A 27,119-nucleotide genomic window follows, 5' to 3' on the forward strand; every position below is an offset into this window, starting at 1 on the left:
CAAAAGTAGAGCATGTCGAGATTTAAACGCGCGTAAAAAAAAATGCAAGTCTGAAAAGACCCATTGATTACAAAGGGTCAGAGTGCAATGCAAGTTCTGCGCGTCAAAAGCACGCACAGAAAACGTGCGTGAAAAACGCAATGAGTCTTTGCCTTTTTTATTATAATTTACAGTAAATGGAGACTGATAATATTCTCAGATCTGTACAATAAGACAATAATCACTCCCAGAGATGATCCCATAGACAATAATGACTCCCAGAGATGATCCCATAGACAGTGATCACTCCCAGAGATGATCCCATAGACAATAATCACTCCCAGAGATGATCCCATAGACAATAATCACTCCCAGAGATGATCCCATAGACCAGTGATGGCGAACCTTTTAGAGACCGAGTGCCCAGACAACAACCGAAATCCACTTATTTATCTTGAAGTGCCAACATGAAATTTTAAGCAGTAACTTACTGCTACCTGTTCTTTCACATTGTTCAATTATATTGGCGGTCTGAGGCCACCAGTTAAAAGAAGGAGAGCAAATTCAGATTATCATTGTAGCTTCTTTCCAGGGTCTCTCTGTACAGAAAGAATGGTCGGGTCCAGCATGATGACCTCCAAAGATATTGCAGTTCTGTGAAGACCTTCTCACTTTTCCTGCAGTCCCAAACAGTCAACAAAGTGTCGAAAAAGCACTGATAGCAGCATCTCTTAATTTTCCTGGGCCTACAGGAAGATTCCGTGTTTGGTGAACTCTGTCCTGGGGTGATAGCCTGAGTGCCCACAGAAAGGGCTCTGAGTGCCACCTCTGGCACCCGTGCCATAGGTTCGCCACCACTGCCATAGACAATAATCACTCCCAGAGATGATCCCATAGACAATGATCACTCCCAGAGATGATCCCATAGACAATAATCACTCCCAGAGATGATCCCATAGACAATAATCACTCCCAGAGATGATCCCATAGACAATAATCACTCCCAGAGATGATCCTATAGACAATGATCACTCCCAGAGATGATCCCATAGACAATAATCACTCCCAGAGATGATCCCATAGACAATAATCACTCCCAGAGATGATCCCATAGACAATAATCACTCCCAGAGATGATCCCATAGACAATAATCACTCCCAGAGATGATCCCATAGACAATAATCACTCCCAGAGATGATCCCATAGACAATGATGAAGTCGTCACTGGAGAAACTTTACATTATAAAACTGCTCCGAAGTATTTTCCATGTTGCATAGAGGTGATTTTTCATTTGGGAAACTAAAATTTATGTTTTTAGTAATGAAAAGTGAAGTTTTTTGGAAGTGCAGCTGCTCAGAGGAGGTGAATTTTCTGCGCCTATTTTGTGCCTTTTTAGGCGCAAATTAGTGATAGATCCCGTGCAAACATCTGTATAGGACGCACTCACTATGTCAGATAAGGCGCAGGGACTCAGAACCGCTAAGTGCCGAACTTTGCCGTGCGCCAGAAAATGGGCGCATAAATTAACGAGATGCTAGATTTTTGCGCTAAAAGACGCTCAAAACAGTCTAACAGACTATGATTAATGTCCCCCCCTTTATGTGCAGAGATGAAGCCCTGAATGTTCTGCCATATTTTTTTCTATCTGGTTCCATTATTGGTCCCAAATAAGATTTACTTTGTTGGGGAATTATTTGCAACAATTTACGTGCAACATAAGACGCAACTGAATTGGACATGGGACAATTCAAAACGCATTTAATAAGACAAAACAACAGCAAACATAAATTACAAGCCAAGAAAAGGAACAAACCAAGCACAAAATTAGACGAACCTGAGACCCCCTATGACTAATGTCCCCCTAATGTTGTAGGATTATAGATTTACTTAAAAACTAAACATTACTGTAAATAATGATATGAAATAATAATCAGTGATAATAATCTTACATGTGGCCGGTGATCCTGTGACTCTGCTGCCCGGGACCTCTGCCCCCTCAGCATCTACACACCAGCAGGAGGCGCCATTTCTATCACACTGGATGTTCCTATGACACAGGAGGGGGAGGTATATAACATAAAGATGAAGACAGTGAAATCTTATGTATGTGATATATGGTTATTCTATAGAATCTTAAAGGAACACTCCATTCACATCCGATCCATTGTATTCCCCTTGTGCAGGGCCTGATGGGAGGAGCAGGACTCCTAGGAATACAATGACAATGAGTCCTGCTCCTCCCTTCAGGTGCTGCACCACGTATTATTCAATGAGTTAGCTCTGATTGGAGTGTTCCTTTAAGATAAGAAGAGTCCCCCAGATGTATGATGAAGCAGGTGCCTATTCACTGACAGCAAGCAGCCAAGGACGAGAGGCAGAAGGTTGCAGAACTTTTTTACATTGTTACATTAATTCAACCTTTTTGAGATTAAATGAGAAAACCCCTGTAAGCATTAGAATGTTGCTGCCATCTAGTGGTGAAATATCAAACTGCATTGCATTCAGATTTTGGTTCAAATAAGGAAACTTTACTGACTTTATGTGACTATTCTTAAATTGGAACTGGAAGTCCCCTTTAACCCCATTGACCCCCAACTGCTTTCAGATAAACATTCTAAGGACTCCTATAAGATGTAGAGAGCGCTACAGAAGTGTAGAGTATAGGGGATACACAATGTAACATTGTTCCCTCACCTGTAGAGCCCCTCCTCCGAGCACTGGGGGATGTAGGGGGCTCCCGCACTCAGGGCCTTCTGTCTGGCGAGTTCACATGGCAGCAGAGGCTGGGAGTCCAGCTGATATTCTGCACATAGAATTTGGATTTAAGATGAACCGTCATGTATATTTCAGAAGATACTGACTACAAGCCTTGATATATTTCCCCCAATGTTTGTATCACATCAGTTTTTCAAATACAGATTCATTTTGAATACTTAACTGTTTCTTAAAGGGGTTTTCTGAACCCATTTACTACCAATACTCCATCCATAAACAATAAGAAAAAATCTATGTACAACCTGCTCAGCTCCTCCTGCTCTATAACATGCTGCCTGCAGATAGGACACTATGTACAATCTGCTCAGCTCCTCATGCTCTATAACATGCTGCCTACAGATAGGACACTATGTACAATCTGCTCAGCTCCTCCTGCTCTATAACATGCTGCCTGCAGATAGGATCCTATGTACAATCTGCTCAGCTCCTCCTGCTCTATAACATGCTGCCTGCAGATAGGACACAATGTACAATCTGCTCAGCTCCTCCTGCTCTATAACATGCTGCCTGCAGATAGGACACTATGTACAATCTGCTCAGCTTCTCCTGCTCTATAACATGTTGCCTGCAGATAGGACACTATGTACAATCTGCTCAGCTCCTCCTGCTCTATAACATGCTGCCTGCAGATAGGACACTATATACAATCTGCTCAGCTCCTCCTGCTCTATAACATGCTGCCTGCAGATAGGACACAATGTACAATCTGCTCAGCTCCTCCTGCTCTATAACATGCTGCCTGCAGATAGGACAATATGTACAATCTGCTCAGCTCCTCCTGCTCTATAACATGCTGCCTGCAGATAGGACACTATATACAATCTGCTCAGCTCCTCCTGCTCTATAACATGCTGCATATAGGACACTATGTACAATCTGCTCAGCTTCTCCTGCTCTATAACATGTTGCCTGCAGATAGGACACTATGTACAATCTGCTCAGCTCCTCCTGCTCTATAACATGCTGCCTGCAGATAGGACACTATGTACAATCTGCTCAGCTCCTCATGCTCTATAACATGCTGCCTGCAGATCGGACACTATGTACAATCTGCTCAGCTCCTCCTGCTCTATAACATGCTGCCTGCAGATAGGACACTATATACAATCTGCTCAGCTCCTCCTGCTCTATAACATGCTGCCTGCAGATAGGACACAATGTACAATCTGCTCAGCTCCTCCTGCTCTATAACATGCTGCCTGCAGATAGGACACTATGTACAATCTGCTCAGCTCCTCCTGCTCTATAACATGTTGCCTGCAGATAGGACACTAGGTACAATCTGCTCAGCTCCTCCTGCTCTATAACATGTTGCCTGCAGATAGGACACTATGTACAATCTGCTCAACTCCTCCTGCTCTATAACATGCTGCCTGCAGATAGGACACAATGTACAATCTGCTCAGCTCCTCCTGCTCTATAATATGCTGCCTGCAGATAGGACACTAAATGGGAGTTCACATGACATCCTGACATCCTATAGTTGAGGAGTGAAGATGAGGTTCTGGAGGATCCATATGGAATTTTAAAAAATGACTTACCTGCTATTGTAGCACAGGCTGCAGATATAAAGCAGACTAAGCAGAGAGTAAGGAGCTGGGCCATTGGAATAAGCCAGGGGGTGATGGTCCAGTGAGGATCACATCCTATCCACAGGCTTATATAGGCATCAGCATGCACAGGGCGATGTGCAGAGTCATCCAGTGACGCAGGTTCCTACTATTATGTGATCACTGGACCAGGACCAGGAGGTCAGTGCAGAAGCTTATACCTACATCATCCACCTGGGAAGGGAACTGCTACAGAACCAGCAAAGATGGAGGACATAGAGGTTGATAGATGAATAAATATAGATAGATATGAGATAGATAGATAGATAGATAGATAGATAGAAGATAGATAGGAGATAGATAGATAGATATGAGATAGATAGATAGATAGATAGATAGATAGATAGATAGATAGATAGATAGATAGATAGATAGATAGATAGATAGGAGATAGATAGATAGATAGATAGATAGATAGATAGGAGATAGATAGATAATGTGATAATTATTTGACTCCCTGCAGCTGCCATTAGGGGGAGCTCACAGTCTACAGATTTATACATCTCTAGTTGAGGTCATATGCAGTCAGTGCCTCGCAGTGACGGCAAATATGCGACCTTATGACCCTCACAAAAATGACTAATAGTCAAGATTTACTTCTTAATGAAATTGGGAACTTCAGGTGCATTTACTATGGACATTAATATCCAACTGCTTTCAGCTGTCAGGGTACTACAACTCTCAGCATATCCTGCCAGCTGGAAAGTGTTGGAGATGAATCTGAGGGTCACATTTGGCGGCTATGATGGGGAGCTGTGACATGAGATCTGCAGAGTCACCCTGCGATGTGACCATCAGGTCCTTGAGACGTCGCTGGAGTGAGATGAACATATAAGAGGCCTGAGAGGTCACTAGACGAGGTGCACCTAGGAGGGTCAGATGTGCATGAAAGATCTCCGGATCCCGCTGCTCCTATGGAAATAACGCTGAATCATCGTGTCACAGGAAGTTCTGAAAGTCTGTCCATACCTACAAAAGCTTGGCTCTCAATTGAGCGGCGTTTTACCCGTATCCTGCTATCCTGCCTTCCATGGGTGGAGAGAAAACGGTGCCAGTTGCTGTCCTACCATTAGGCCACCTTGTTGGCTTTCAAACATTCTAGATTGAAGGCAACAATTTCTCCCACCGACTCCCCCCTGACACCAATCCTTGGCAATCCTGCTTTCCCCCCAGGGATCACGTCACCAGTTTTCAAGAAATGGGTCAAACCCGGCCATTTCAGGGCATGCCACCTCCTGGTGAACAGGAAATGGCACAGAGGAGACGACCTGGTCTCCCCGCCGGACCTGCCGCCAGCACCCATGTGGCAGGGCCTTCAGCTAACACACTACTAAGGATCTCTTACACCACATCCTGCTATTAGCCGGTCACTGACGAGCTTTTAGGGCGCATGCACAGGTCTGATTAGGGGTACTCTCTCATTAGCATATAGTCTCCTGGTAACTCCCCTGCAAGATCACGTTCCATCATTAATGACCAAACGGGAACGAGATCTGACACTGATTCTTTCCACAGAGCAAAGGGAAAAGATGTATGAACTGGCGCACAAGTCCTCGTTAATCACGGCCTATCAGGAGACAAACTATAAGTTACTCAGGTGCTACAGGGTGCCTTATGTACTCCATAATATGCTCCCCGAGGTCTCCCAGAACTGTTGGCGCTGTGGTAAAGAGGAGGGCGCACTCCTCCATATCTTTAGGAGCTGTCCTTCACTTGCTCCATACTGGGGGTGATTTGCGAGGTGACGGGCAGAGAGCTGCGGGACGATCTCGCTTGGGTTTTGCTTCACCATTATGAGATATCCTTTGCCACGTACAGAAAGTCCCTGTTGTGCTATCTCCTTAAGGCGGCCAAGGCTTATATCCCGGGGCTGCTGGCGTTCCCCTGATCCTCCCTCCATGCATCAGTGGTTGGGCAATGAGCTGCAGCGGATGGAAATTCTTCTGAATACCGGTCGAAAGGGAGTCACCCGCTCTCAAAAAACCTGGACAATTGGATGTGGCTTCCCCCGCTTTCTGGAATTGACCAGTACAGTCCCACTTCAGCCACAGAATGGTGAATCCACAAAGACCTGAACAACAGGTAGGGGGAGGCAGCACTATTTTCCTTAAATTCGACCGCCCCCCCCCCCCTCTCCACTCTTTCTTTTTTTCTGTCATCTACTACTTCTGCCCCCTTTTCCTTTCATTTTATCCGGAGTAACTTTATATAACAAATCAATTACGTCAGGATTGTGAGAAAATTCTGGACAATTACAGCAACATTGAATATTATTATTATACAGTGCCTACAAGTAGTATTCAACCCCCTGCAAATTTATCAGGTTTGATAAGAGGCAAATAAGTTAGAGCCTTCAAACTTCAAACAAGAGCAGGATTTATTAACAGATGCATAAATCTTACAAACCAAAAAGTTATGTTGCTTAGTTATATTTTAATAAATTTTAAAAATAAAAGTGTGGGTCAATTATTATTCAACCCCTAGGTTTAATATTTTGTGGAATGACCCTTGTTTGCAATTACAGCTAATAATTGTCTTTTATAAGACCTGATCAGGCCGGCACAGGTCTCTGGAGTTATCTTGGCCCACTCCTCCATGCAGATCTTCTCCAAGTTATCTAGGTTTGGGTGTCTCATGTGGACTTTAATCTTGAGCTCCTTCCACAAGTTTTCAATTGGGTTAAGGTCAGGAGACTGACTAGGCCACTGCAACACCTTGATTTTTTCCTTCTTGAACCAGGCCTTGGTTTTCTTGGCTGTGTGCTTTGGGTCGTTGTCTTGTTGGAAGATGAAATGACGACGCATCTTAAGATCCTTGATGGAGGAGCGGAGGTTCTTGGCCAAAATCTCCAAGTAGGCCGTGCTATCCATCTTCCCATGGATGCGGAGCAGATGGCCAGGCCCCTTGGCTGAGAAGCAGCCCCACAGCATGATGTTGCCACCACCATGCTTGACTGTAGGGATGGTATTCTTGGGGTCGTATGCAGTGCCATCCAGTCTCCAAACATCACGTGTGTGGTTGGCACCAAAGATCTCGATCTTGGTCTCAACAGACCAGAGAACCTTGAACCAGTCTGTCTCAGAGTCCTCCAAGTGATCATGAGCAAACTGTAAACGAGCCTTGACATGACGCTTTGAAAGTAAAGGTACCTTACGTGCTCGTCTGGAACGGAGACCATTGCGGTGGAGTACGTTACTTATGGTATTGACTGAAACCAATGTCCCCACTGCCATGAGATCTTCCCGGAGCTCCTTCCTTGTTGTCCTTGGGTTAGCCTTGACTCTTCGGACAAGCCTGGCCTCGGCACGGGAGGAAACTTTCAAAGGCTGTCCAGGCCGTGGAAGGCTAACAGTAGTTCCATAAGCCTTCCACTTCCGGATGATGCTCCCAACAGTGGAGACAGGTAGGCCCAACTCCTTGGAAAGGGTTTTGTACCCCTTGCCAGCCTTGTGACCCTCCACGATCTTGTCTCTAATGGCCTTGGAATGCTCCTTGGTCTTTCCCATGTTGACCATGTATGAGGCTGTTCACAAGTTTGGGGAGGGTCTAAATAGTCAGAAAAGGCTGGAAAAACAGGTAATTAATCCAAACATGTGAAGCTCATTGTTCTTTGTGCCTGAACTACTTCTTCATACTTTAGGGGAACCAAACCGAATTCTGGTGGTTTGAGGGGTTGAATAATAATTGACCCATACTTTTCTGTTTAAAATTTATTACAATTTAACTGAGCAACATAACTTTTTGGTTTGTAAGATTTATGCATCTGTTAATAAATCCTGCTCTTGTTTGAAGTTTGAAGGCTCTAACTTATTTGCTTCTTATAAAACTTACTAAATCTGCAGGGGGTTGAATACTACTTGTAGGCACTGTATATATATTATATTTCTGTTGCTGTGTATTTGTATCACAAACTGAAATATTATTGTTACACTCATCTGTAACCCTCCCATAACGGGTGCAATCCTGTACCCGATATCCTGTTTACCTTGCTTATCCCGACCCCGCCTTTTTTTTCTGTCTGTTACGATCTGTTTTAATGTTTTTAAAAAATGTAATAACATTTAAATATGAAAAAAAAACCTGTAAATCCATCCTCTGTAGAAGAAGGAAGTAGATAAAGAATCATATGTGTAAAGTTTTACATCAATCCCGAAAAAAATCTCTCTCCACACCCGGCAATAAGCAAGACAAGCGGTCCTGTAGGTGGTGACCACAGACCATTTCTCTATTCTCATTCTTCTTGGCTGTTTTGGTCATTTTTGTAATTGTACTCACTCCTAAGGCAGCTTCTACAATCCATGTAACTTGCTCAGGTAGTGCAGCTTATCTGGCATGGTACATCGATGCAAACTGTGGCAAGAAGGATTTCTGTTTCAACAGAGTGTCCAGAGCATGGAGCAGATACCAGTATAGTGCACCAGGAGACCTGGAGGGGGCCATAGTAGGACAACACCCTGCAGCAAGATCGCTACCTCCTTTTTTGTGCAATGTGGAACAGGAGAATTGTAATGGCCCGCTGGACGGGTCATTACTAAAATTTAGCTCCGGGTAGCCTCCTGATCAGCTTGAGGGTCTGGCCAGCCTTTCCATGCTGATCTTAGGAATCCTACCTCCATAAAACTGAAGTTTTCCTATCACTAGAAAGTTAATCTTTAATGTTGATGTTGGATATTTCCAAATAGTTTTTTGCAAAACCCAGGCTGCTGATTGGTTGGCAGCTCAGGGTGCTTTGCAGTGAGCTCTCGCAAGCGTATAAGCCTGTGCGTCCGTGTGCTAATAACACAGAGACTGCCGTCTGTTGCTCCCAAGCAGCAGAGTCAATCAGAGGTCCTAGTAGCCATCTCTCCGACCACTGGACTGGGGCTAAGGTACTCTCCAAATTCTGGATCCACAGCCAACAAATTCTACTGCCTTGTATGTGCCTGCAGAGAGGAACGTATACACCCTGTTATCTGCTGCTTTGTTGGACTGTGAACCATTAAAGAGAGTGAGTTTTTGTTCATCATCCCTGTCCACGCGTCATCCCTGGCTGCTGCCACCAATACCTTAGGCCTCCCCTTCACCATCTGCCCTACACCATCTTCATTACATTGTGGCGTCCCTCTCTTCTTGCATCTCCTCACTAGCCCTGATGGGTGAGGATATGGCCTGTTCTACTGGACCAAGCCATCAATGGGAGACCATGGTGCTAAGCCACACTACAAGCCAGACGCTCAGGTACCAGGGAATCCAGCTGCCCCCACAATGTGGTCAGGCCCCCGAGGGTTAATGAAGGGGCAGTGTCAGAGCTCAAAGCGTCATGAACAGACTCCATGAGTGTGGTGACAGGGTCTGACCTCCACAAGTCAGCGTAATGCTTACAACCCAACATTGTGCAGGGCGATTGGCATAATTGCTTAGTTTGGCTGGACAGCCAGATCAAGGAAGAGTTGTGTCCCAAACTTCTTCCATTTACGGAATATGGAGGCCACTGTGCTCTTAGAAAACTGCAGAACCTTCTTTTGTAACCATGGCCAGATCTGTGCCTTGCCACAATTATGTCTCTGGACGCCTTGGGCAGTTCCTTAGACCTCATGATTCTCATGTGCTGTGGCATGTACTGTTAGGTGTTTTCCTTTCCTAATCAAGTCCAATAATTTTAATTAAACACAGCTGGGCTCCAATGAAGAAGAAGAATCATCTGAAGGAGGATCAAAAAGAAATGGACAGCGTGTGATTTAAATAAGACTGTGACAGCAAAGAGTCTGAATACTTATCACCATGTGATATTTCAGTTTTATATATAAGCGTAATAAATTAGCAAAAATATCTACAATTCTACTTTTCATTCTGGCAACAAGAGGGCAAATTTATGGGAAAAAAAAGAAAATTGGTTGCAACAAAACATTTAAAGGGGTCCGAAACCTTTCCATACCCGCTGTTTGTTGTTCCTTCTATCAAAGCCGTGCTGCATCACAGACTATCCAGGAGGTGACTTTTGCTTTAAAAGGGTTTTCCTATGAAAGAAAGTTCTTAAATTTTAACCCCCTAGAGATGTTTACACAATAAAGATAATTTTAACCCCTTACTGTACAATGTTACTCAGCGTTATTGCTGCTTTAGCTCCTATCACTCAGTGATGGTCAGTGTAAGATTCCAGAGTGTGAGCGGGGACTCTCTGAGCAGTCACTTCATGATTCATCTGTGCTATGAGATTCTGTGTGCTGACAATGTGCTTAGATTATCAGGGTACAGGGTTTATCTACACTTTCATTTAGCTTTTGAAGATTCATTAGTATCTGACACATAGAAAGATGAGACAGATCAGAGATGATGAGATCCATGAGATGCCATGAGATAGGGAGGTCATACAGGTTTATGGGCGCCACACACACTACAGAGCTTTATGTCCATCCAAGTGGGATCAGCCTGAAATTTGATTTTCTACTTTGATTGAGTCTTATTCCTCTGTAAAATATTTATTGTGATTTGTTATTGTATTGTTGTTCTTAGCACCTTCCACTATGTAATAAATAAAAGGATTGCAACTACAAGATCTTATTCCCGGGGATCCAGGATGTGGGATTTTAATGTTCCCTTTATGTTTTTGAGCAGAGACATCAAAGCTATAAATGACTATTATCAGAAACGTGTAAACTTAGATACAGCTCTAATGTAACTCAAAGCTCTCGTATAATGTCAGCTTAGATACAGCTGCTCAGTCCTTTGCATAGTAGATGCCTCTAAAATGGCAGCTTAGATACATCAGCTCCGCTCTATGTGGAGTAGATACCTATATAGTAACAAATAGGTTCCAGAACTCAGCAAGTTGTTCTGCCCCAAAAACACACAGGGATCCATTATTGTACTCCAGGGAGTGGAGGAATGTCATGTACACAGTGACTGCACCAGCAGCAGAATAGTGAGTGCAGCTCTGGAGTATAATACAGGATGTAACTCAGGATCAGTACAGGATAAGTAATGTCATGTATGTACACAGTGACTGCACCAGCAGCAGAATAGTGAGTGCAGCTCTGGAGTATAATACAGGATGTAACTCAGGATCAGTACAGGATAAGTAATGTCATGTATGTACACAGTGACTGCACCAGCAGCAGAATAGTGAGTGCAGCTCTGGAGTATAATACAGGATGTAACTCAGGATCAGTACAGGATAAGTAATGTCATGTATGTACACATTGACTGCACCAGCAGCAGAATAGTGAGTGCAGCTCTGGGGTATAATACAGGATGTAACTCAGGATCAGTACAGGATAAGTAATGTCATGTATGTACACAGTGACTGCACCTGCAGCAGAATAGTGAGTGCAGCTCTGGGGTATAATACAGGATGTAACTCAGGATCAGTACAGGATAAGTAATGTCATGTATGTACACAGTGACTGCACCAGCAGCAGAATAGTGAGTCCAGCTCTGGGGTATAATACAGGATGTAACTCAGGATCAGTACAGGATAAGTAATGTCATGTATGTACACAGTGACTGCACCAGCAGCAGAATAGTGAGTGCAGCTCTGGGGTATAATACAGGGTGTAACTCAGGATCAGTACAGGATAAGTAATGTCATGTATGTACACATTGACTGCACCAGCAGCAGAATAGTGAGTGCAGCTCTGGGGTATAATACAGGATGTAACTCAGGATCAGTACAGGATAAGTAATGTCATGTATGTACACAGTGACTGCACCAGCAGCAGAATAGTGAGTGCAGCTCTGGGGTATAATACAGGATGTAACTCAGGATCAGTACAGGATAAGTAATGTTGCGGGGTACGCCTGACTAATTAAGGAAGGTGCCCCTAGACTGGTGTCTGCTCTTTTAGTTTGACTCAAGGTTATGTTCAAGGGCTGGTGGCACTTTAATTGGGGGTGGGTTATAGCTCATCCCCACCCTACTACCTCATAGTTATTCACGCCTACTGGCATGTGGTATTTAAGCTGGTGTAAGGGGTGGGTGCTTCCTCTTTGTCACAAGCTTGGCAGAGAAGCGGTCCCGCCCTCCCGCCCTATTTGTGTGTTTGTTTGCTTGTTAATTTATTGTTTTTCAGTTTCTTCAAGTCACAGCTGGCGGAAAATGAGCAATGGAGGTGAAGGCTCGGTTGGCCGACTTGGCAGCTGGGAGGCCAGCTGGCATACAGCGGCCGGGCCAATGGAACGAGTTCACAATCAAGTGCCTTCACGAGTTTAAGAGTTTTTTGGAAAATTGTTATTTAAAAAATAAAGCTGTGACCAATTTTTATACCCAACAAAGGAAGAGTCTGCGTGTGTTTATGGTTATTTGTTTGATAATGTGGATTAGTATTAAAGGGCCTGAGAGAGTTCACATTGGTTTATTGGGATCCATGGCACCCAGTCTATGTATGTACACAGTGACTGTACCAGCAGAATAGTGAGTGCAGCTCTGGGGTATAATACAGTGTGTAACTCAGGATCAGTACAGGATAAGTAATGTCATGTATGTACACAGTGACTGCACCAGCAGCAGAATAGTGAGTGCAGCTCTGGAGTATAATACAAGATGTAACTCAGGATCAGTACAGGATAAGTAATGTCATGTATGTACACAGTGACTGCACCAGCAGCAGAATAGTGAGTGCAGCTCTGGAGTATAATACAGGATGTAACTCAGGATCAGTACAGGATAAGTAATGTCATGTATGTACACAGTGACTGCACCAGCAGCAGAATAGTGAGTGCAGCTCTGGGGTATAATACAGGATGTAACTCAGGATCAGTACAGGATAAGTAATGTCATGTATGTACACAGTGACTGCACCAGCAGCAGAATAGTGAGTGCAGCTCTGGAGTATAATACAGGATGTAACTCAGGATCAGTACAGGATAAGTAATGTCATGTATGTACCCAGTGACTGCACCAGCAGAATAGTGAGTGCAGCTCTGGAGTATAATACAGGATGTAACTCAGGATCAGTACAGGATAAGTAATGTCATGTATGTACACAGTGACTGCACCAGCAGCAGAATAGTGAGTGCAGCTCTGGATTATAATGCAGGATGTAACTCAGGATCAGTACAGGATAAGTAATGTCATTTATGTACACAGTGACTGCACCAGCAGCAGATAGTGAGTGCATCTCAGGTGTATCTCGTTAGCTCGTTAGCTGTCTGTTGCTGTGAGAGGCTGTGTGCTGCTGCTGCTCCTGAGCTCCAGGGAAAACCACCTCCACCTGGGGCCTGCTCTCTCCTCTCCCAGGGAGGGAGTGGGTTTCCAGGCATGAGCCAGGGCAGCAAGTCCCAGGCTCCTGCTTCCCGGTCTAGGTCGGCAGGAGGCAGGGGTAGCCAGGAACCGGCCAGCGCTGTGGAAGCCTTGGGGGTAAGAAGATCTGCAAGGAACAGCAGCAATGCTGCTCCAAGTACCCCCAGGCCAGCTAAGGCTTCAAACAGCGCCAAAACCCCAGGAAAGCTGGATACCTCGGGAAAGCTGGGTACCTCTGAAAAGCTGCATACCGCAGGAAAGCTGAGTGCTCAGAGAGGCGAGGCTGACCTCAGTGAAGAGGGCTGGGGAATGCTGAGGACCCGGGAGTCTATTTCCACCTATGCCTCCCGGGCTCTGGGCCACCTCTCTGAGTACGAAGAAGCCAGCAAGACGGTGAGGAGACTGCGGGAGGAGCTCAGGTGCGCCCATGCCAGGGCAAGCTCTGCCCCAAAGAGGAAGAAGGAGCAGATTATGGCAGAGATTTCCAGGCTCCAGACTGACATCCAGGCCTTGGAGGAGAGGAAAGCTTATCTGCTGGAGAGGAGCGGTCCGTTTAAAGAAAAGATCCTTAATGATGAGAGATTCCGGGAGATGGAGGAGGAGAAGCAGAGGCGGCTGATGGGGCTTCAGCCAGAGAGTCAGACGGAGGAGGAAAGCCCGGTGCCGTGGGCCCCCTGCAGGACAAGCGGCCATGTCATCTGGCTGCGGCTCTGCCGGCCCGGGTGAGGATAGTGACAGCCACCAGGGAGGGGCGCTGATGGAGGAGATCCGACGGCTCGAGTCCCCTGTGCACCTCCAGGACTTTACTTTTGGAGACGATCTGCCGGAGGATGCACCGGGGGGCAGCAAACCACGAAAGAAGAAGACCAAATCCGTGGAAGTGGTGAGTCTAGTCTACAGCCCCCTCCCCGTAAAACCCGAGTCGGCCGCAGGGTCAGCTCACTGTGCGAGCCCCGTTACCCAGCCCAGCACGGGTCCTGCAGTGGACTCAGTGCCAGGGAGCGGGGAGATTACAGGTGTGACATCTGATGTGGCGATGGGCTCCGTCTCTGTTTGTGGTAACAGTGGGGGAGCAGGGGAGGCATCGGCCGCAAGGCCGGACAGTAAGGGCGGCTCGGCTGTGGTGATACCATCCAAATCCAGTGCTGTGGTGCGTCCCCCAGTGGGAGGAGGGGATAGCCCGGCACTGGTGGCAGCTTCCGGTACCTCGGCGCCTCTTCATGCTGTTGCCGCTGATCACTTGGTTATGGTGCGGCGGCAGTGTGTAGGGGTCGCTGAGGCTGAGGGCTCCGGACCTCCCAAGCCTAAAGTACTGTTTTGTGTTGGTGTTGGAGATAGTCTGCAGAGGAGTGCTGAGGAAGGTGGGGATCAGCGGCGCCACATACCAGCCAAAGATCAGCGGCGACTCCTACCTTCCTCTAAGAAAAGTAAAATAACATCTGCTACCGATGATGTGGAGGGCACAAGTGTGACACAAGTTGGGGTCCCCTCTGGGCGATGCGCTGCGGGGGGACCCCCGTCCCTTGTGCCTGAAGATGCGGAGGTGGTCTTGTCTGCTAATATTGCTGCTGGTCCAGCCAGTGTGAGTGGTGTCAGTAATGTTGTGGTGGATAATGTGAGTGGTGGAGAATCTTTTCCAGCTTTGGGGGTGAGTGATGGAGTGACTGGTGGTGCGGGTGGCGCGGCTGAGTGTAACATGCAGGTGGGTAGTGTTAATGTGGTGGGTGCAGGGGTTGGTCCGGTTGCTCCCCCAGTGGCGGCCCCCGTTAAGAGCTATGCCAGTGTCGCTGCTGGGGGAAGTAGGGGTCCATCATCCTCGTCTCTGGGCTCTGGGGACGGCTTTTTGCAACGGCGCCTCCTGCAGGCCTTACAGAAGGGAGAAAGGACGATCAATGTAGCGGGGCAGGAGGTTGATTTGTCTTTTTGGATAGAGAGGCACGGCCTGTCTGCCTTCCGAGAGCAAAGAGGCAGGGAGACATCATGGTCGCTCCCGACAACCGGGCCGGGTGCTAACCGTAGGAATGTGGTCCGTCTTCGGTGGCGTGGCAGTGATGTGTGTCCCCCTCGGGCACGGGTAGTTGAGCTGCTGCTGAAGATGGACTTCAAGGCGGCTGACATCTTTGCCTTGATCCATCCCTATGGTACATCTGAGTTTGATATCAGCTTTGTTCGGCCGGAGGGGCTTGAGCTCTTCTGGTCCAACTATGAGCTGAGATACAACGAGCCCGAGTGGCGGGACTTTGCTGTGCAAGCAGTGTCTCGCCAGAGCGAACCCAAGAAAGTGACCGTTCTTACCCGTAACGAATCACTATCTTGCTTTGACATCATGACCTGGATGAATCGTTATGGAGAGGTACTGGGAGTACCCGAGAAAAATCGTGACGAGTATGGTATCTGGTCAGGGGCCTGGACCTTCATGGTGAAGTTGAGGCGTTCAGGTAACTCAGTCGCCCACATCCCTTCATCAGCCTTCCTGGGGAGGGATCGGATCCTGATCTTCTACCGGGGGCAGCCTAAGCTGTGTCACAGGTGCGGTGACCCCACACATTTCATCGCAAACTGCACCGTGCAGAAGTGTGCGTTGTGTGGGGGTGTCGGCCATCTCGCTGTATCCTGTACAGGGCAGATTAGGTGTAACCTGTGTGGTGATCTCGGTCACCCGTACAGTCGTTGTCCTGTTTCCTTCGCTAATGCAGGCTCAGCCTCAGCGGATGAAAGCCATGAGGCTGAATCTGCTGGGGAGGGGACTAGCAGAGGCGGAGTAATGGAGGGGCCAGGGAAGAAAGACAGGAAAAAGACGCCTGCCCAGCTAAGGCGTCTAGAGAAGCGTCAACAGGAGAGAGAGCGGGGGGAGTCTCGGGCTGCTGGGACGACCTCTGGCGCTGTCCTGGAGACCACACCTGTCGCTGAGGCCCCAGGGGATGATGTACTGGAAGAGGAGGTCAGGAGGATCGAAAGAGAGGAAGGTGCCACGTCCTCAGACTCCTCCCATTATGAGAGTATGGATGAGGATAATAGGGCGTGGCTAGAGGAAAAGCGTAAGCGTGGCGCCAAAAAGAAGAAAAAGGGTAAAAAGAAGGGAGGTGTAAGATCTTCTCCCACCCTGACTAAGGTACCCAAGGAAGGAGCAACCGACCCCCCGCTGGTCGAACTTTCAAATCGATTCCTGGCCCTGGATGGAGCCTCTCCTGCCGATGGAGGGGCTGAGGGTGAAGGGCCAGAGGTGGCGGGGCCTGCAGGAGGTGCCGAGTCTCCCCCTGGGGAGTCAGGGTCCTCAGGAGGGGAGACTGGCCCAGAGTCTGGAGACGAGGATGAGGGGGCAGGTCCTGGATCTGCCCCTGAAGCATCAGAGGTGCGGGAGATGGACACCACAAAATGTCTAAAAAGGGGGTGTTCATTTCCCGAGGGTGTTGGTAAGATGGGTAAAAAGAAAGCCGTCTAACTCAATCACTCATGATGGCGGCACCCACTCCGTTGACGCTGGCATCCATTAATGTTGCCAGCATTAAGTCTGATGCGGCTAGATTTGCGGCCTTTGATTTTCTCGGCCGTGTTGAAGCCGACATTTTATTTTTGCAGGAGACCAGGCTGCCAGATTTGGCGGCCGTGTTTAAAGCTAAGAGGGAATGGAGACACGGGCCTTCCTATTGGTCTCTTGCGGCCGAGCCGTATAGCGGAGTGGCGGTCCTTTTTACCGCACCGGTAGAATGCCGACGAGTTATTGAGTTAGAAATGGGGAGGTGCCTGATCCTGGATGTCCTCATGAAGGGACAAGAACTTCGCTTAATTAACATCTATGGTCCCCAGTCCAAGTGGGACAGGAAGTGTCTCTTTATGAGGATCAAGCCCTACCTTTTTACTAGTCGGCAGGTGGTCTTTGGAGGGGACTTCAATGCTGTCACGAGGTCCCAGGATAGGGGAGGTTCCAGAGACAAGCTGACTTATGATAGCGTCGCTCTTAATAGCATAGCCAGTGAGGCTCGCATGGTGGATGTCCACATCCGGCACACCCCAGGCCACGTGGGGTTCACCTATTATAGGGGTAGCTGCAGGTCTAGAATAGACAGGTTTTATTTAAAGGAGGAAGCCATTTCTTCAGCAGTGTCTGTTGTTGAGGTGGAATTCTCCGATCACTGTTTAATTTTGTTTTCTCTGAATGTTACAGAGACCCCCCGGATGGGAAGAGGCTACTGGAAGCTCAATTCGTCTCTCCTGGAAGAAGCGCAGATCAGATAATCCTTTGAGGACTTTCTTCAGAGCCAGGTACCTTTGCTGGGCCTTTGTAGCAGTAAGTCAGAGTGGTGGGAGATGCTCAAGAAAAGGGTGGCGAGATTCTTCCGCCAGCTCTCGAGCCTCAGGAGCCATGACAGGTACCGCCTGTATCAGGGCCTGAGGAGGAAACTCGAGCATCTCGTCTCGACTGGAGGTAGTCGTGAGGACATCTCCAGAGTGAAATATTTGCTGAAGAGGTGTCAGTACGATAGACACGCATCTTTGGCTCGCCCGACCCTTACAGAAACTGCAAGATGTCAGTGAATGGTAAAGTTGTCACGGGACTGGTTGACCGTACGGGATCCCTGAAAAGGTCCAGATCAGGGATTCTGGAGGTCGTCAGATCCTTCTACTCGCACCTCTTGGGCAGGAAGGATCTAGATCGGGGTGTGATGTCGGCTTTCCTGGCTGAAACTGTCCCTGAGCCAGGAGTAGACCCCTCTCTTGATATTTTGACAGAGATGATCAGGGAAGAGGAAGTCAGCCTGGCGATTGAAGGGCTCGCCCTCAAGAAATCACCAGGTCCGGATGGCTTAACATCTGAGTTTTATAAGACCTTTAAGGACGCCTTGGTTCCCCTCTTGACTGAGGTATTCAATGAGTGTCTTTCCTCGGGCGCTCTGCCGAAGTCAATGAGGAGGTCTGCCCTGATCATCCTGTCAAAGGGTAAGGACCGATCTCGTATTGAGAACTGGCGTCCCATAGCGCTTCTCAATACGGACAGAAAGGTTTTGGCAAAGGTGCTGTTTAATCGGCTGGTGCAGTTTGCACCCCGGCTCCTTTCGGGGACCCAGCACTGCTCTGTTCCAGGCCGCAGTACATTTAGTGCTGTGCTTTGTGTCCGGGAGGCAGTGGAGCAGGGCAGGGCTGGTAACTGGAAGGGGTACTTGCTGTCCTTGGATCAGGCAAAAGCGTTTGATCGGGTTAACCACGAGTACCTCTGGTCTATCCTTCTGAGTTATGGCCTGCCGGGGGAGTTTGTCAATTGGCTGAAAGTTTTGTATGCAGGGGCAGAGAGTTTCCCGCTTGTGAATGGTTGGATTGGCCGCTCTTTTGAGGTCGGGTCTGGTGTTCGCCAGGGTTGTCCTCTGAGCCCACTTTTATACGTGTTCGCGATTGACCCATTCCTTAGGAGGGTTGATCGTGGGCCGTTGGTGGGAGTCGGGATGGATCGGGTAGCACCGGAAGCCACTCTTAGAGTGGTAGCGTATGCCGATGATGTCACCGTTTTCGTGTCCTCGGGAGGGGAGGCGCAATGGGTGATGTCAGAGGTTGACCGCTACTCAGAGGCTTCTGGGTCCAAGATCAACCGGGATAAGTGTGAGAGTCTCTGGCTGGGAGAGGGAGGTCCAGGCTTTGATCTCCCGGACACTCTTCCAGGGCCCCAGGACTCTGCCAAAGTTCTCGGCATCGAATTTGGCCAGGGGGATTACCCCATGCAAAACTGGGACGGCAGGCTTAAGATCGCCGCTCAGAAGGTGGACCAGTGGAAGGGTTGGTCTTTGACCCTCAGAGAAAGGGTTAACCTGATTAAAACTTACCTGCTCCCGTTGCTGATTTATCTGGGCAGTGTGTGCATGTTGCCAGAACCCCTCTGGACTCGGGTCTACAGTCTGTTCTTCCAGCTGTTATGGGGGAATAGGCTGAACCTTATCAAGAGGGAGGTTACTTACCGCATGAGGAGACAAGGAGGGTTGTGTATGGTCAACCCTGTGGTATTCCTAGTGAATACCTTTCTTAAGATCAATGTAGCAAACCTCTGGAAAGAGAGGGCTCCTCCGTGGGTATACTCCTGCAGGGGATAGTTTCGGCCTTTCTTCCAGGAATGGGAGACAGGAGGGCGAGTGAAGGATCTCCGTACACCGCATGGGCATCTTCCGGCTTACGCTACCCCGGTTCTGAAGGTGATTCGCCGGTGGGGTCTGGGAATGTGGGAAATCAGGACCATGTTGAGGAAAGTCCTTGACAAAAGGGTTCTGTTGACCCATTTCCAGAAGCCTCTGGCCCTCAGGGATTGCCCAAGTCAGGATCTGAGGGTGGGTTTGAGTTTATTGAATTCCATCAGGATCCCCTTGAAGTTTTGGGACGTGACTTGGCGCTGCTTCCATGGAAAGCTGTGTGTGAGGGACAATCTGAAGTGTAGGAGCTCTGAGGAAAGGGGTTGTCCCCAGGAGGAGTGCGGTGGCCTGCTGGAGAGCATGGACCACTTCCTGCTTCAGTGCCCCTTTAACACAGAGGTGTACAACCGGGTGGGCGCTTCCATCCATTGGTTCGGGTTGGCCGGTCTCTCTTATGCGGAGTGGGCCTATGGAGCATTCAGAGGCCTGGGTGGCTGGGACCGCTGCACGTTATTCCTAGTTAGCCTAGTGGTCAGGTACCACACGTGGAACGCACGGTGTTTAGTATCGACGCAGCGTAAAATCCTCCCGGTGGATGAGGTGGTTAGGAACATTCTGGGTGACCTGGTGAAGGTGCGCTCTCTGGAGTATGAGAGGCTGGGCACGGGGAGGGCCTCTCTCCTTTGGAGGGGGTTCTCCTTTAGTGTCCATTAGTCTGTCATCTCCGCTCCTGGTGTTGGGCTGATGCTGCACAGTAGATTTTTGTTTTGTGTTCTGAGGTTGTAGTGATGTAGGGGCTTGCAGGCGCCGAACCTGGGCTTTATGTGGTTTTGATTGATGTTGTTCAGATTTTATTTGTATTCTGTTTTCTTTATGTTATGTTGTAATCAGTGTATATATTGTATATATTGGGGTTTGGGACATAGTGTTAGGTTGGGAGGGGGGTGATGGTGGTGGGACTTATGAACTGACCCTGGGCACTGGTCTGGACTACTTAACGCAAACTTTGGACGTTAGACCAGTGTCTGGGGGGAAGGGGAGGGTGCGGGCGAGGGATCTAGTTTAGTGTAATGTTATGTGTATTATGTGTTTGTTATTATATATTTTAAAAAAAAAAAATAAATGGGTGTGGGATGTGATTTGTGAGGGGTGGTTTGTTATTAGAGGGTGTGGGGTGGGTTTATGTATATTTATAGTCATTTATGTTTATTTGTGGGTGTGGCTTGTCTTATTGTTTATTGGTTTGGTTGAGGATGTGACAATCGGTTGGGTGGGGGTTGTAGTATTTGGTGTTATTCATTTCGGTGTATTGTAAGTTATTGTTTTTCTAGGAGTGAATGTGGCTGGACCAGCAGGTAAGATATTGTATATATTGTATATTATGTTTGGTTTGTATTGTTATGTTTTTTACTTTTATATAAAATAAAAGATCTACAGGATGTAACTCAGGATCAGTACAGGATAAGTAATGTCATGTATATACAGTGACTGCACCAGCAGCAGAATAGTGAGTGCAGCTCTGGGGTATAATACAGGATGTAATTCAGGATCAGTACAGGATAAGTAATGTAATGTATGTACACTGTGACTGCACCAGCAGCAGAATAGTGAGAGCAGCTCTGGAGTATAATACAGGATGTAACTCAGGATCAGTACAGGATAAGTAATGTCATGTATGTACACAGTGACTGCACCAGCAGCAGAATAGTGAGTGCAGCTCTGGAGTATAATACAGGATGTAACTCAGGATCAGTACAGGATAAGTAATGTCATGTATGTACACAGTGACTGCACCAGCAGCAGAATAGTGAGTGCAGCTCTGGGGTATAATACAGGATGTAACTCAGGATCAGTACAGGATAAGTAATGTCATGTATGTACACAGTGACTGCACCAGCAGCAGAATAGTGAGTGCAGCTCTGGGGTATAATACAGGATGTAACTCAGGATCAGTACAGGATAAGTAATGTCATGTATGTACACAGCGACTGCACCAGCAGCAGAATAGTGAGTGCAGCTCTGGGGTATAATACAGGATGTAACTCAGGATCAGTACAGGATAAGTAATGTCATGTATGTACACAGTGACTGCACCAGCAGCAGAATAGTGAGTGCAGCTCTGGGGTATAATACAGGATGTAACTCAGGATCAGTACAGGATAAGTAATGTCATGTATGTACACAGCGACTGCACCAGCAGCAGAATAGTGAGTGCAGCTCTGGGGTATAATACAGGATGTAACTCAGGATCAGTACAGGATAAGTAATGTCATGTATGTACACAGTGACTGCACCAGCAGCAGAATAGTGAGTGCAGCTCTGGGGTATAATACAGGATAAGTAATGTCATGTATGTACACAGTGACTGTACCAGCAGAATAGTGAGTGCAGCTCTGGGGTATAATACAGGATAAGTAATGTCATGTATGTACACAGCGACTGCACCAGCAGCAGAATAGTGAGTGCAGCTCTGGAGTATAATACAGAATAAGTAATGTCATGTATGTACACAGTGACTGCACCAGCAGCAGAATAGTGAGTGCAGCTTTGGGGTATAATACAGGATGTAACTCGGGATCAGTACAGGAGTAATGTCATGTATGTACACAGTGACTGCACCAGCAGCAGAATAGTGAGTGCAGCTCTGGAGTATAATACAGGATGTAACTCGGGATCAGTACAGGATAAGTAATGTCATGTTTGTACACAGTGACTGCACCAGCAGCAGAATAGTGAGTGCAGCTCTGGAGTATAATACAGGATGTAACTCAGGATCAGTACAGGATAAGTAATGTCATGTATGTACACAGTGACTGCACCAGCAGCAGAATAGTGAGTGCAGCTCTGGGGTATAATACAGGATAAGTAATGTCATGTATGTACACAGTGACTGTACCAGCAGAATAGTGAGTGCAGCTCTGGGGTATAATACAGGGTGTAACTCAGGATCAGTACAGGATAAGTAATGTCATGTATGTACACAGTGACTGCACCAGCAGCAGAATAGTGAGTGCAGCTCTGGAGTATAATACAGGATGTCACTCGGGATCAGTACAGGATAAGTAATGTCATGTATGTACACAGTGACTGCACCAGCAGCAGAATAGTGAGTGCAGCTCTGGAGTATAATACAGGATGTAACTCAGGATCAGTACAGGATAAGTAATGTCATGTATGTACACAGCGACTGCACCAGCAGCAGAATAGTGAGTGCAGCTCTGGAGTATAATACAGGATAAGTAATGTCATGTATGTACACAGTGACTCCACCAGCAGCAGAATAGTGAGTGCAGCTCTGGAGTATAATACAGGATAAGTAATGTCATGTATGTACACAGTGACTGCACCAGCAGCAGAATAGTGAGTGCAGCTCTGGAGTATAATACAGGGTGTAACTCGGGATCAGTACAGGATAAGTAATGTCATGTATGTACACAGTGACTGCACCAGCAGCAGAATAGTGAGTGCAGCTCTGGAGTATAATACAGGATGTAACTCGGGATCAGTACAGGATAAGTAATGTCATGTATGTACACAGTGACTGCACCAGCAGCAGAATAGTGAGTGTAGCTCTGGGGTATAATACAGGATAAGTAATGTCATGTATGTACACAGTGACTCGGTGAAGAGCGATGCACATAAATAACCTTTAATAAAGACACATAAAAATATCAGTCCTATGTCGCAGCTGAAGTTTTGCTTCTTTCGCTTTGGATTCTTTAAAATATTTGTAATGCAGCAGGACATTTCCCTATGACAACACTTGCGGTGCAGCCCCTGGTCGGCTGGTGCCCTCATACCCGCTGAGGCCATTTATTATCATGTACATAAGAGAAGATATAAAGTTACAGGCTTCTTGAATTACTCAGGGCAAAAATATTGCTATAATGTTCTATACATCCATCGTAAACACTGCAGATAAGAAGAAAGTCTCAGATAAAACCTCTTCAGAGAAGTCGGATCCTTGGATTCACCTCCACGAGGGGCTTCCAGTTCCTGTAGTAGTGGGGGTTTTGGCACACTGTGGGGAAGATGCTGGATAACGCAGTATTGCAGGGGGGGACCATTTATTAGGGTCAAAATCTTTCTAAAAAAGCCTTAAAATGTAAAACCTGGTCCCTCTGAGGGCTGTCCCAGGTGGGATCTCGGGGGGAGAAGGCGGGATCTCCCGACGCCCTCGGGGGGAGAAGGCGGGATCTCCCCACGACCACGGGGGGAGAAGGCGGGACCTCCCCACGACCACGGGGGGAGAAGGCGGGACCTCCCCACGACCACGGGGGGAGAAGGCGGGACCTCCCCACGCCCTCGGGGGAGAAGGCGGGACCTCCCCACGCCCTCGGGGGAGAAGGCGGGACCTCCCCACGCCCTCGGGGGAGAAGGCGGGACCTCCCCACGCCCTCGGGGGAGAAGGCGGGACCTCCCCACGCCCTCGGGGGAGAAGGCGGGACCTCCCCACGCCCTCGGGGGAGAAGGCGGGACCTCCCCACGCCCTCGGGGGAGAAGGCGGGACCTCCCCACGCCCTCGGGGGAGAAGGCGGGACCTCCCCACGCCCTCGGGGGAGAAGGCGGGACCTCCCCACGCCCTCGGGGGAGAAGGCGGGACCTCCCCACGCCCTCGGGGGAGAAGGCGGGACCTCCCCACGCCCTCGGGGGAGAAGGCGGGACCTCCCCACGCCCTCGGGGGAGAAGGCGGGACCTCCCCACGCCCTCGGGGGAGAAGGCGGGACCTCCCCACGCCCTCGGGGGAGAAGGCGGGACCTCCCCACGCCCTCGGGGGAGAAGGCGGGACCTCCCCACGCCCTCGGGGGAGAAGGCGGGACCTCCCCACGCCCTCGGGGGAGAAGGCGGGACCTCCCCACGCCCTCGGGGGAGAAGGCGGGACCTCCCCACGCCCTCGGGGGAGAAGGCGGGACCTCCCCACGCCCTCGGGGGAGAAGGCGGGACCTCCCCACGCCCTCGGGGGAGAAGGCGGGACCTCCCCACGCCCTCGGGGGAGAAGGCGGGACCTCCCCACGCCCTCGGGGGAGAAGGCGGGACCTCCCCACGCCCTCGGAGGAGAAGGCGGGACCTCCCCACGCCCTCGGGGGAGAAGGCGGGACCTCCCCACGCCCTCGAAGGAGAAGGTAGGCTCTATGGGATGGGAAGCTATAAGGGACATCTCTCTTTGGCTCATCATCTTGGGTCATCTTATGGGAGACCCCCGTGTTACCTGATCACCTTGTATATCACTGCAGAACCAGTGGGATAGAAATAATCCTTATTAGCTTGTGATTTCCTGCTGAGCTTCTGTTAATATCCTGTAGTCAAACAGAAAGAACTGAGCGGCAGTGTAAAGCATGGTGAAGGAAAACATAAGCTGTCCTTAGGTTTCAGTATATATCCAGAGGGGTAAGAGTATTTTCTAGGTAAAGAGCGATCCAGTGAAGCTTGAGCTACACTTCCATGCAGGACTATGTACAGGAGGCATATTCTCATAGTCTGCATAGGACTATGGGAAGTATCTGCAATACTGCTTTAAGCCAAGAAAAACTAAAATTCAGGAAAAAATATAAAAAAAATATTTTAAATGGAAAATTGAGGAAATTCAGAATTTGGATGTAATTCCACCTCCCCTCCAGCGGAGGCAGCACATCCTATTCCTTCTTGTGTCCTTATCCCAGGAATGATAAGTCACAGTGAGCCGGGACGTGTGAGGCGGCTCCGGGGGATAATCCTTGTGAAGGATTAATACTAAATAATAATATAATATATACTTTATTTATAATGTCAATAAAATCTGTACAAACTTTGTATCCTAAGTAAGAAAATAGTTCAACCCGCGGCAGCAGCCAAGTCCCTCCGTCTTCTCTTTCGTCATACGGAGCAGAGCGCGGCCATCTGCTGGACTTTCCCCATGTCTATTAAAAGCTGTTTGATGCGTCTCTTTATCTGTGGGAGCCGGGTCAGGGGGTCGGGGGGCTCCAGCTCTCCGGTGAAATCCAGCCAGCTCTCCAGCACTAGGAGGGAAGGACATGGTCAGACAATAGGGATGGCACAAGGGTGATTGTTCTCCAATACACACAGGGCAGGGGATAGCAATCTGATTGGTGGAGGTGTAAACATTGGGCCCTTCTGTACTGCTCCTCCTAATAGGTGGAGGGGCAGATAAGAGAAGACACGTAGGGTCAACTGAAGAGAGATTGCTAAAAAGCAAGGGAGCGGGGAGACAGGAGGGCCCACAGAGAGGAGGGCCCACAGAGAGGAGGGCCCACAGAGAGGGGGGCCCACAGAGAGGAGGGCCCACAGAGAGGAGGGCCCACAGAGAGGAGGGCCCACAGAGAGGAGGGCCCACAGAGAGGAGGGCCCACAGAGAGGAGGGCCCACAGAGAGGAGGGCCCACAGAGAGGGGGGCCCACAGAGAGGGGGGCCCACAGAGAGGAGGGCCCACAGAGAGGAGGGCCCACAGAGAGGAGGGCTCACAGAGAGGGGGGCTCACAGAGAGGGGGGCTCACAGAGAGGGGGGCTCACAGAGAGGGGGGCTCACAGAGAGGGGGGCTCACAGAGAGGAGGGCTCACAGAGAGGAGGGCTCACAGAGGGGAGGGCCCACAGAGGGGAGGGCCCACAGAGGGGAGGGCCACAGATGTGCCAGAGAGGGGGGCCACAGATGTGCCAGAGAGGGGGGCACAGAGGAGGGCGAGAGAGACTTGTGGCACAGCAAGTAAGAGGGAGCATGATATATGGCCAAAGAGAGTATAAGAGGGTGAGAGTACGATATATACGCCACAAAACGTTGTCCGTACCATCTACTTCCTTCTCTATGAGGTCCATGCGGCTGGTGACCTCGTTCTGGACGCTCTCGATGTGGGTCAGGAGGTTGAGCTGCCACTGGAGGTGAGTGTCCAGCTGCTCCTCGGCTGCTCTCCTATCATTGAACACTTCTGCCTGGAAGAGAAGGACTGATGGTCAGTGATGGGGGAGATGTGATGCACATAGAGAGCGCTCTCTGGCCGTGCTGCAGTCTCTCACCTGCTCCGTCCTCCTCTCTATATTTACATGATCCGATAGCCTCCTCTTCACCTCGGGGAGGGAGTTCGTCCTGTGACTGTCCAGCGTCATGCTGTAACTGTCCTCGGACTTCCCGCTCTCATTGTTGGGCATCTTGTTTTCGCCCTCGGTGCCCTGTTGCTTCTGGTAGCTGTGCTCGCTGGCAATGTACGTCTCTTCCGTATTGTCCAGCTTATTTGTCGGACCTCTGTGGTTCTGTCCACCTCTTCCTTGTCGTGACCACAGTCGGAGGTCAGGGTGGTCTTTGTTCCTGCAAAAAGTCATTGATAAGTGGTGGGCTGGAAAGAGGAGCTGCTGGAAACTGGTCGCCTGGGGAACGGCACCCTGCAGCATGCAATGGACTGTGATACAGGAGGAGGAGCCACAAGTAAAGAGGAGGAG

At 48.7% G+C, this 27,119-nt stretch overlaps 2 protein-coding genes across 2 annotated transcripts in view; both read right to left on the bottom strand.

Annotated features, from left to right (window-relative positions):
* TG (thyroglobulin) overlaps positions 1 to 4,411 on the bottom strand; it is a 136,922-nt gene extending 132,511 nt beyond the window's left edge. Inside the window, exons 1-3 of the mRNA XM_072154600.1 lie at positions 4,298 to 4,411; positions 2,676 to 2,784; positions 1,931 to 2,028 (exon numbers count right to left, since the gene is read on the bottom strand). Coding sequence (XP_072010701.1) covers positions 1,931 to 2,028; positions 2,676 to 2,784; positions 4,298 to 4,361 — 271 coding nt within the window. The 5' untranslated portion in view covers positions 4,362 to 4,411. The remainder of the gene's footprint in view (positions 1 to 1,930; positions 2,029 to 2,675; positions 2,785 to 4,297) is intronic.
* Positions 4,412 to 25,428: 21,017 nt separating this feature from the next.
* Positions 25,429 to 27,119, bottom strand: part of PHF20L1 (PHD finger protein 20 like 1) — a 51,108-nt gene continuing 49,417 nt past the window's right edge. Inside the window, exons 19-21 of the mRNA XM_072151164.1 lie at positions 26,700 to 26,988; positions 26,474 to 26,615; positions 25,429 to 25,689 (exon numbers count right to left, since the gene is read on the bottom strand). Coding sequence (XP_072007265.1) covers positions 25,547 to 25,689; positions 26,474 to 26,615; positions 26,700 to 26,988 — 574 coding nt within the window. The 3' untranslated portion in view covers positions 25,429 to 25,546. The remainder of the gene's footprint in view (positions 25,690 to 26,473; positions 26,616 to 26,699; positions 26,989 to 27,119) is intronic.

This window comes from Engystomops pustulosus, chromosome 5 (assembly GCF_040894005.1).
Source record: "Engystomops pustulosus chromosome 5, aEngPut4.maternal, whole genome shotgun sequence".
NCBI lineage: Eukaryota > Metazoa > Chordata > Amphibia > Anura > Leptodactylidae > Engystomops > Engystomops pustulosus.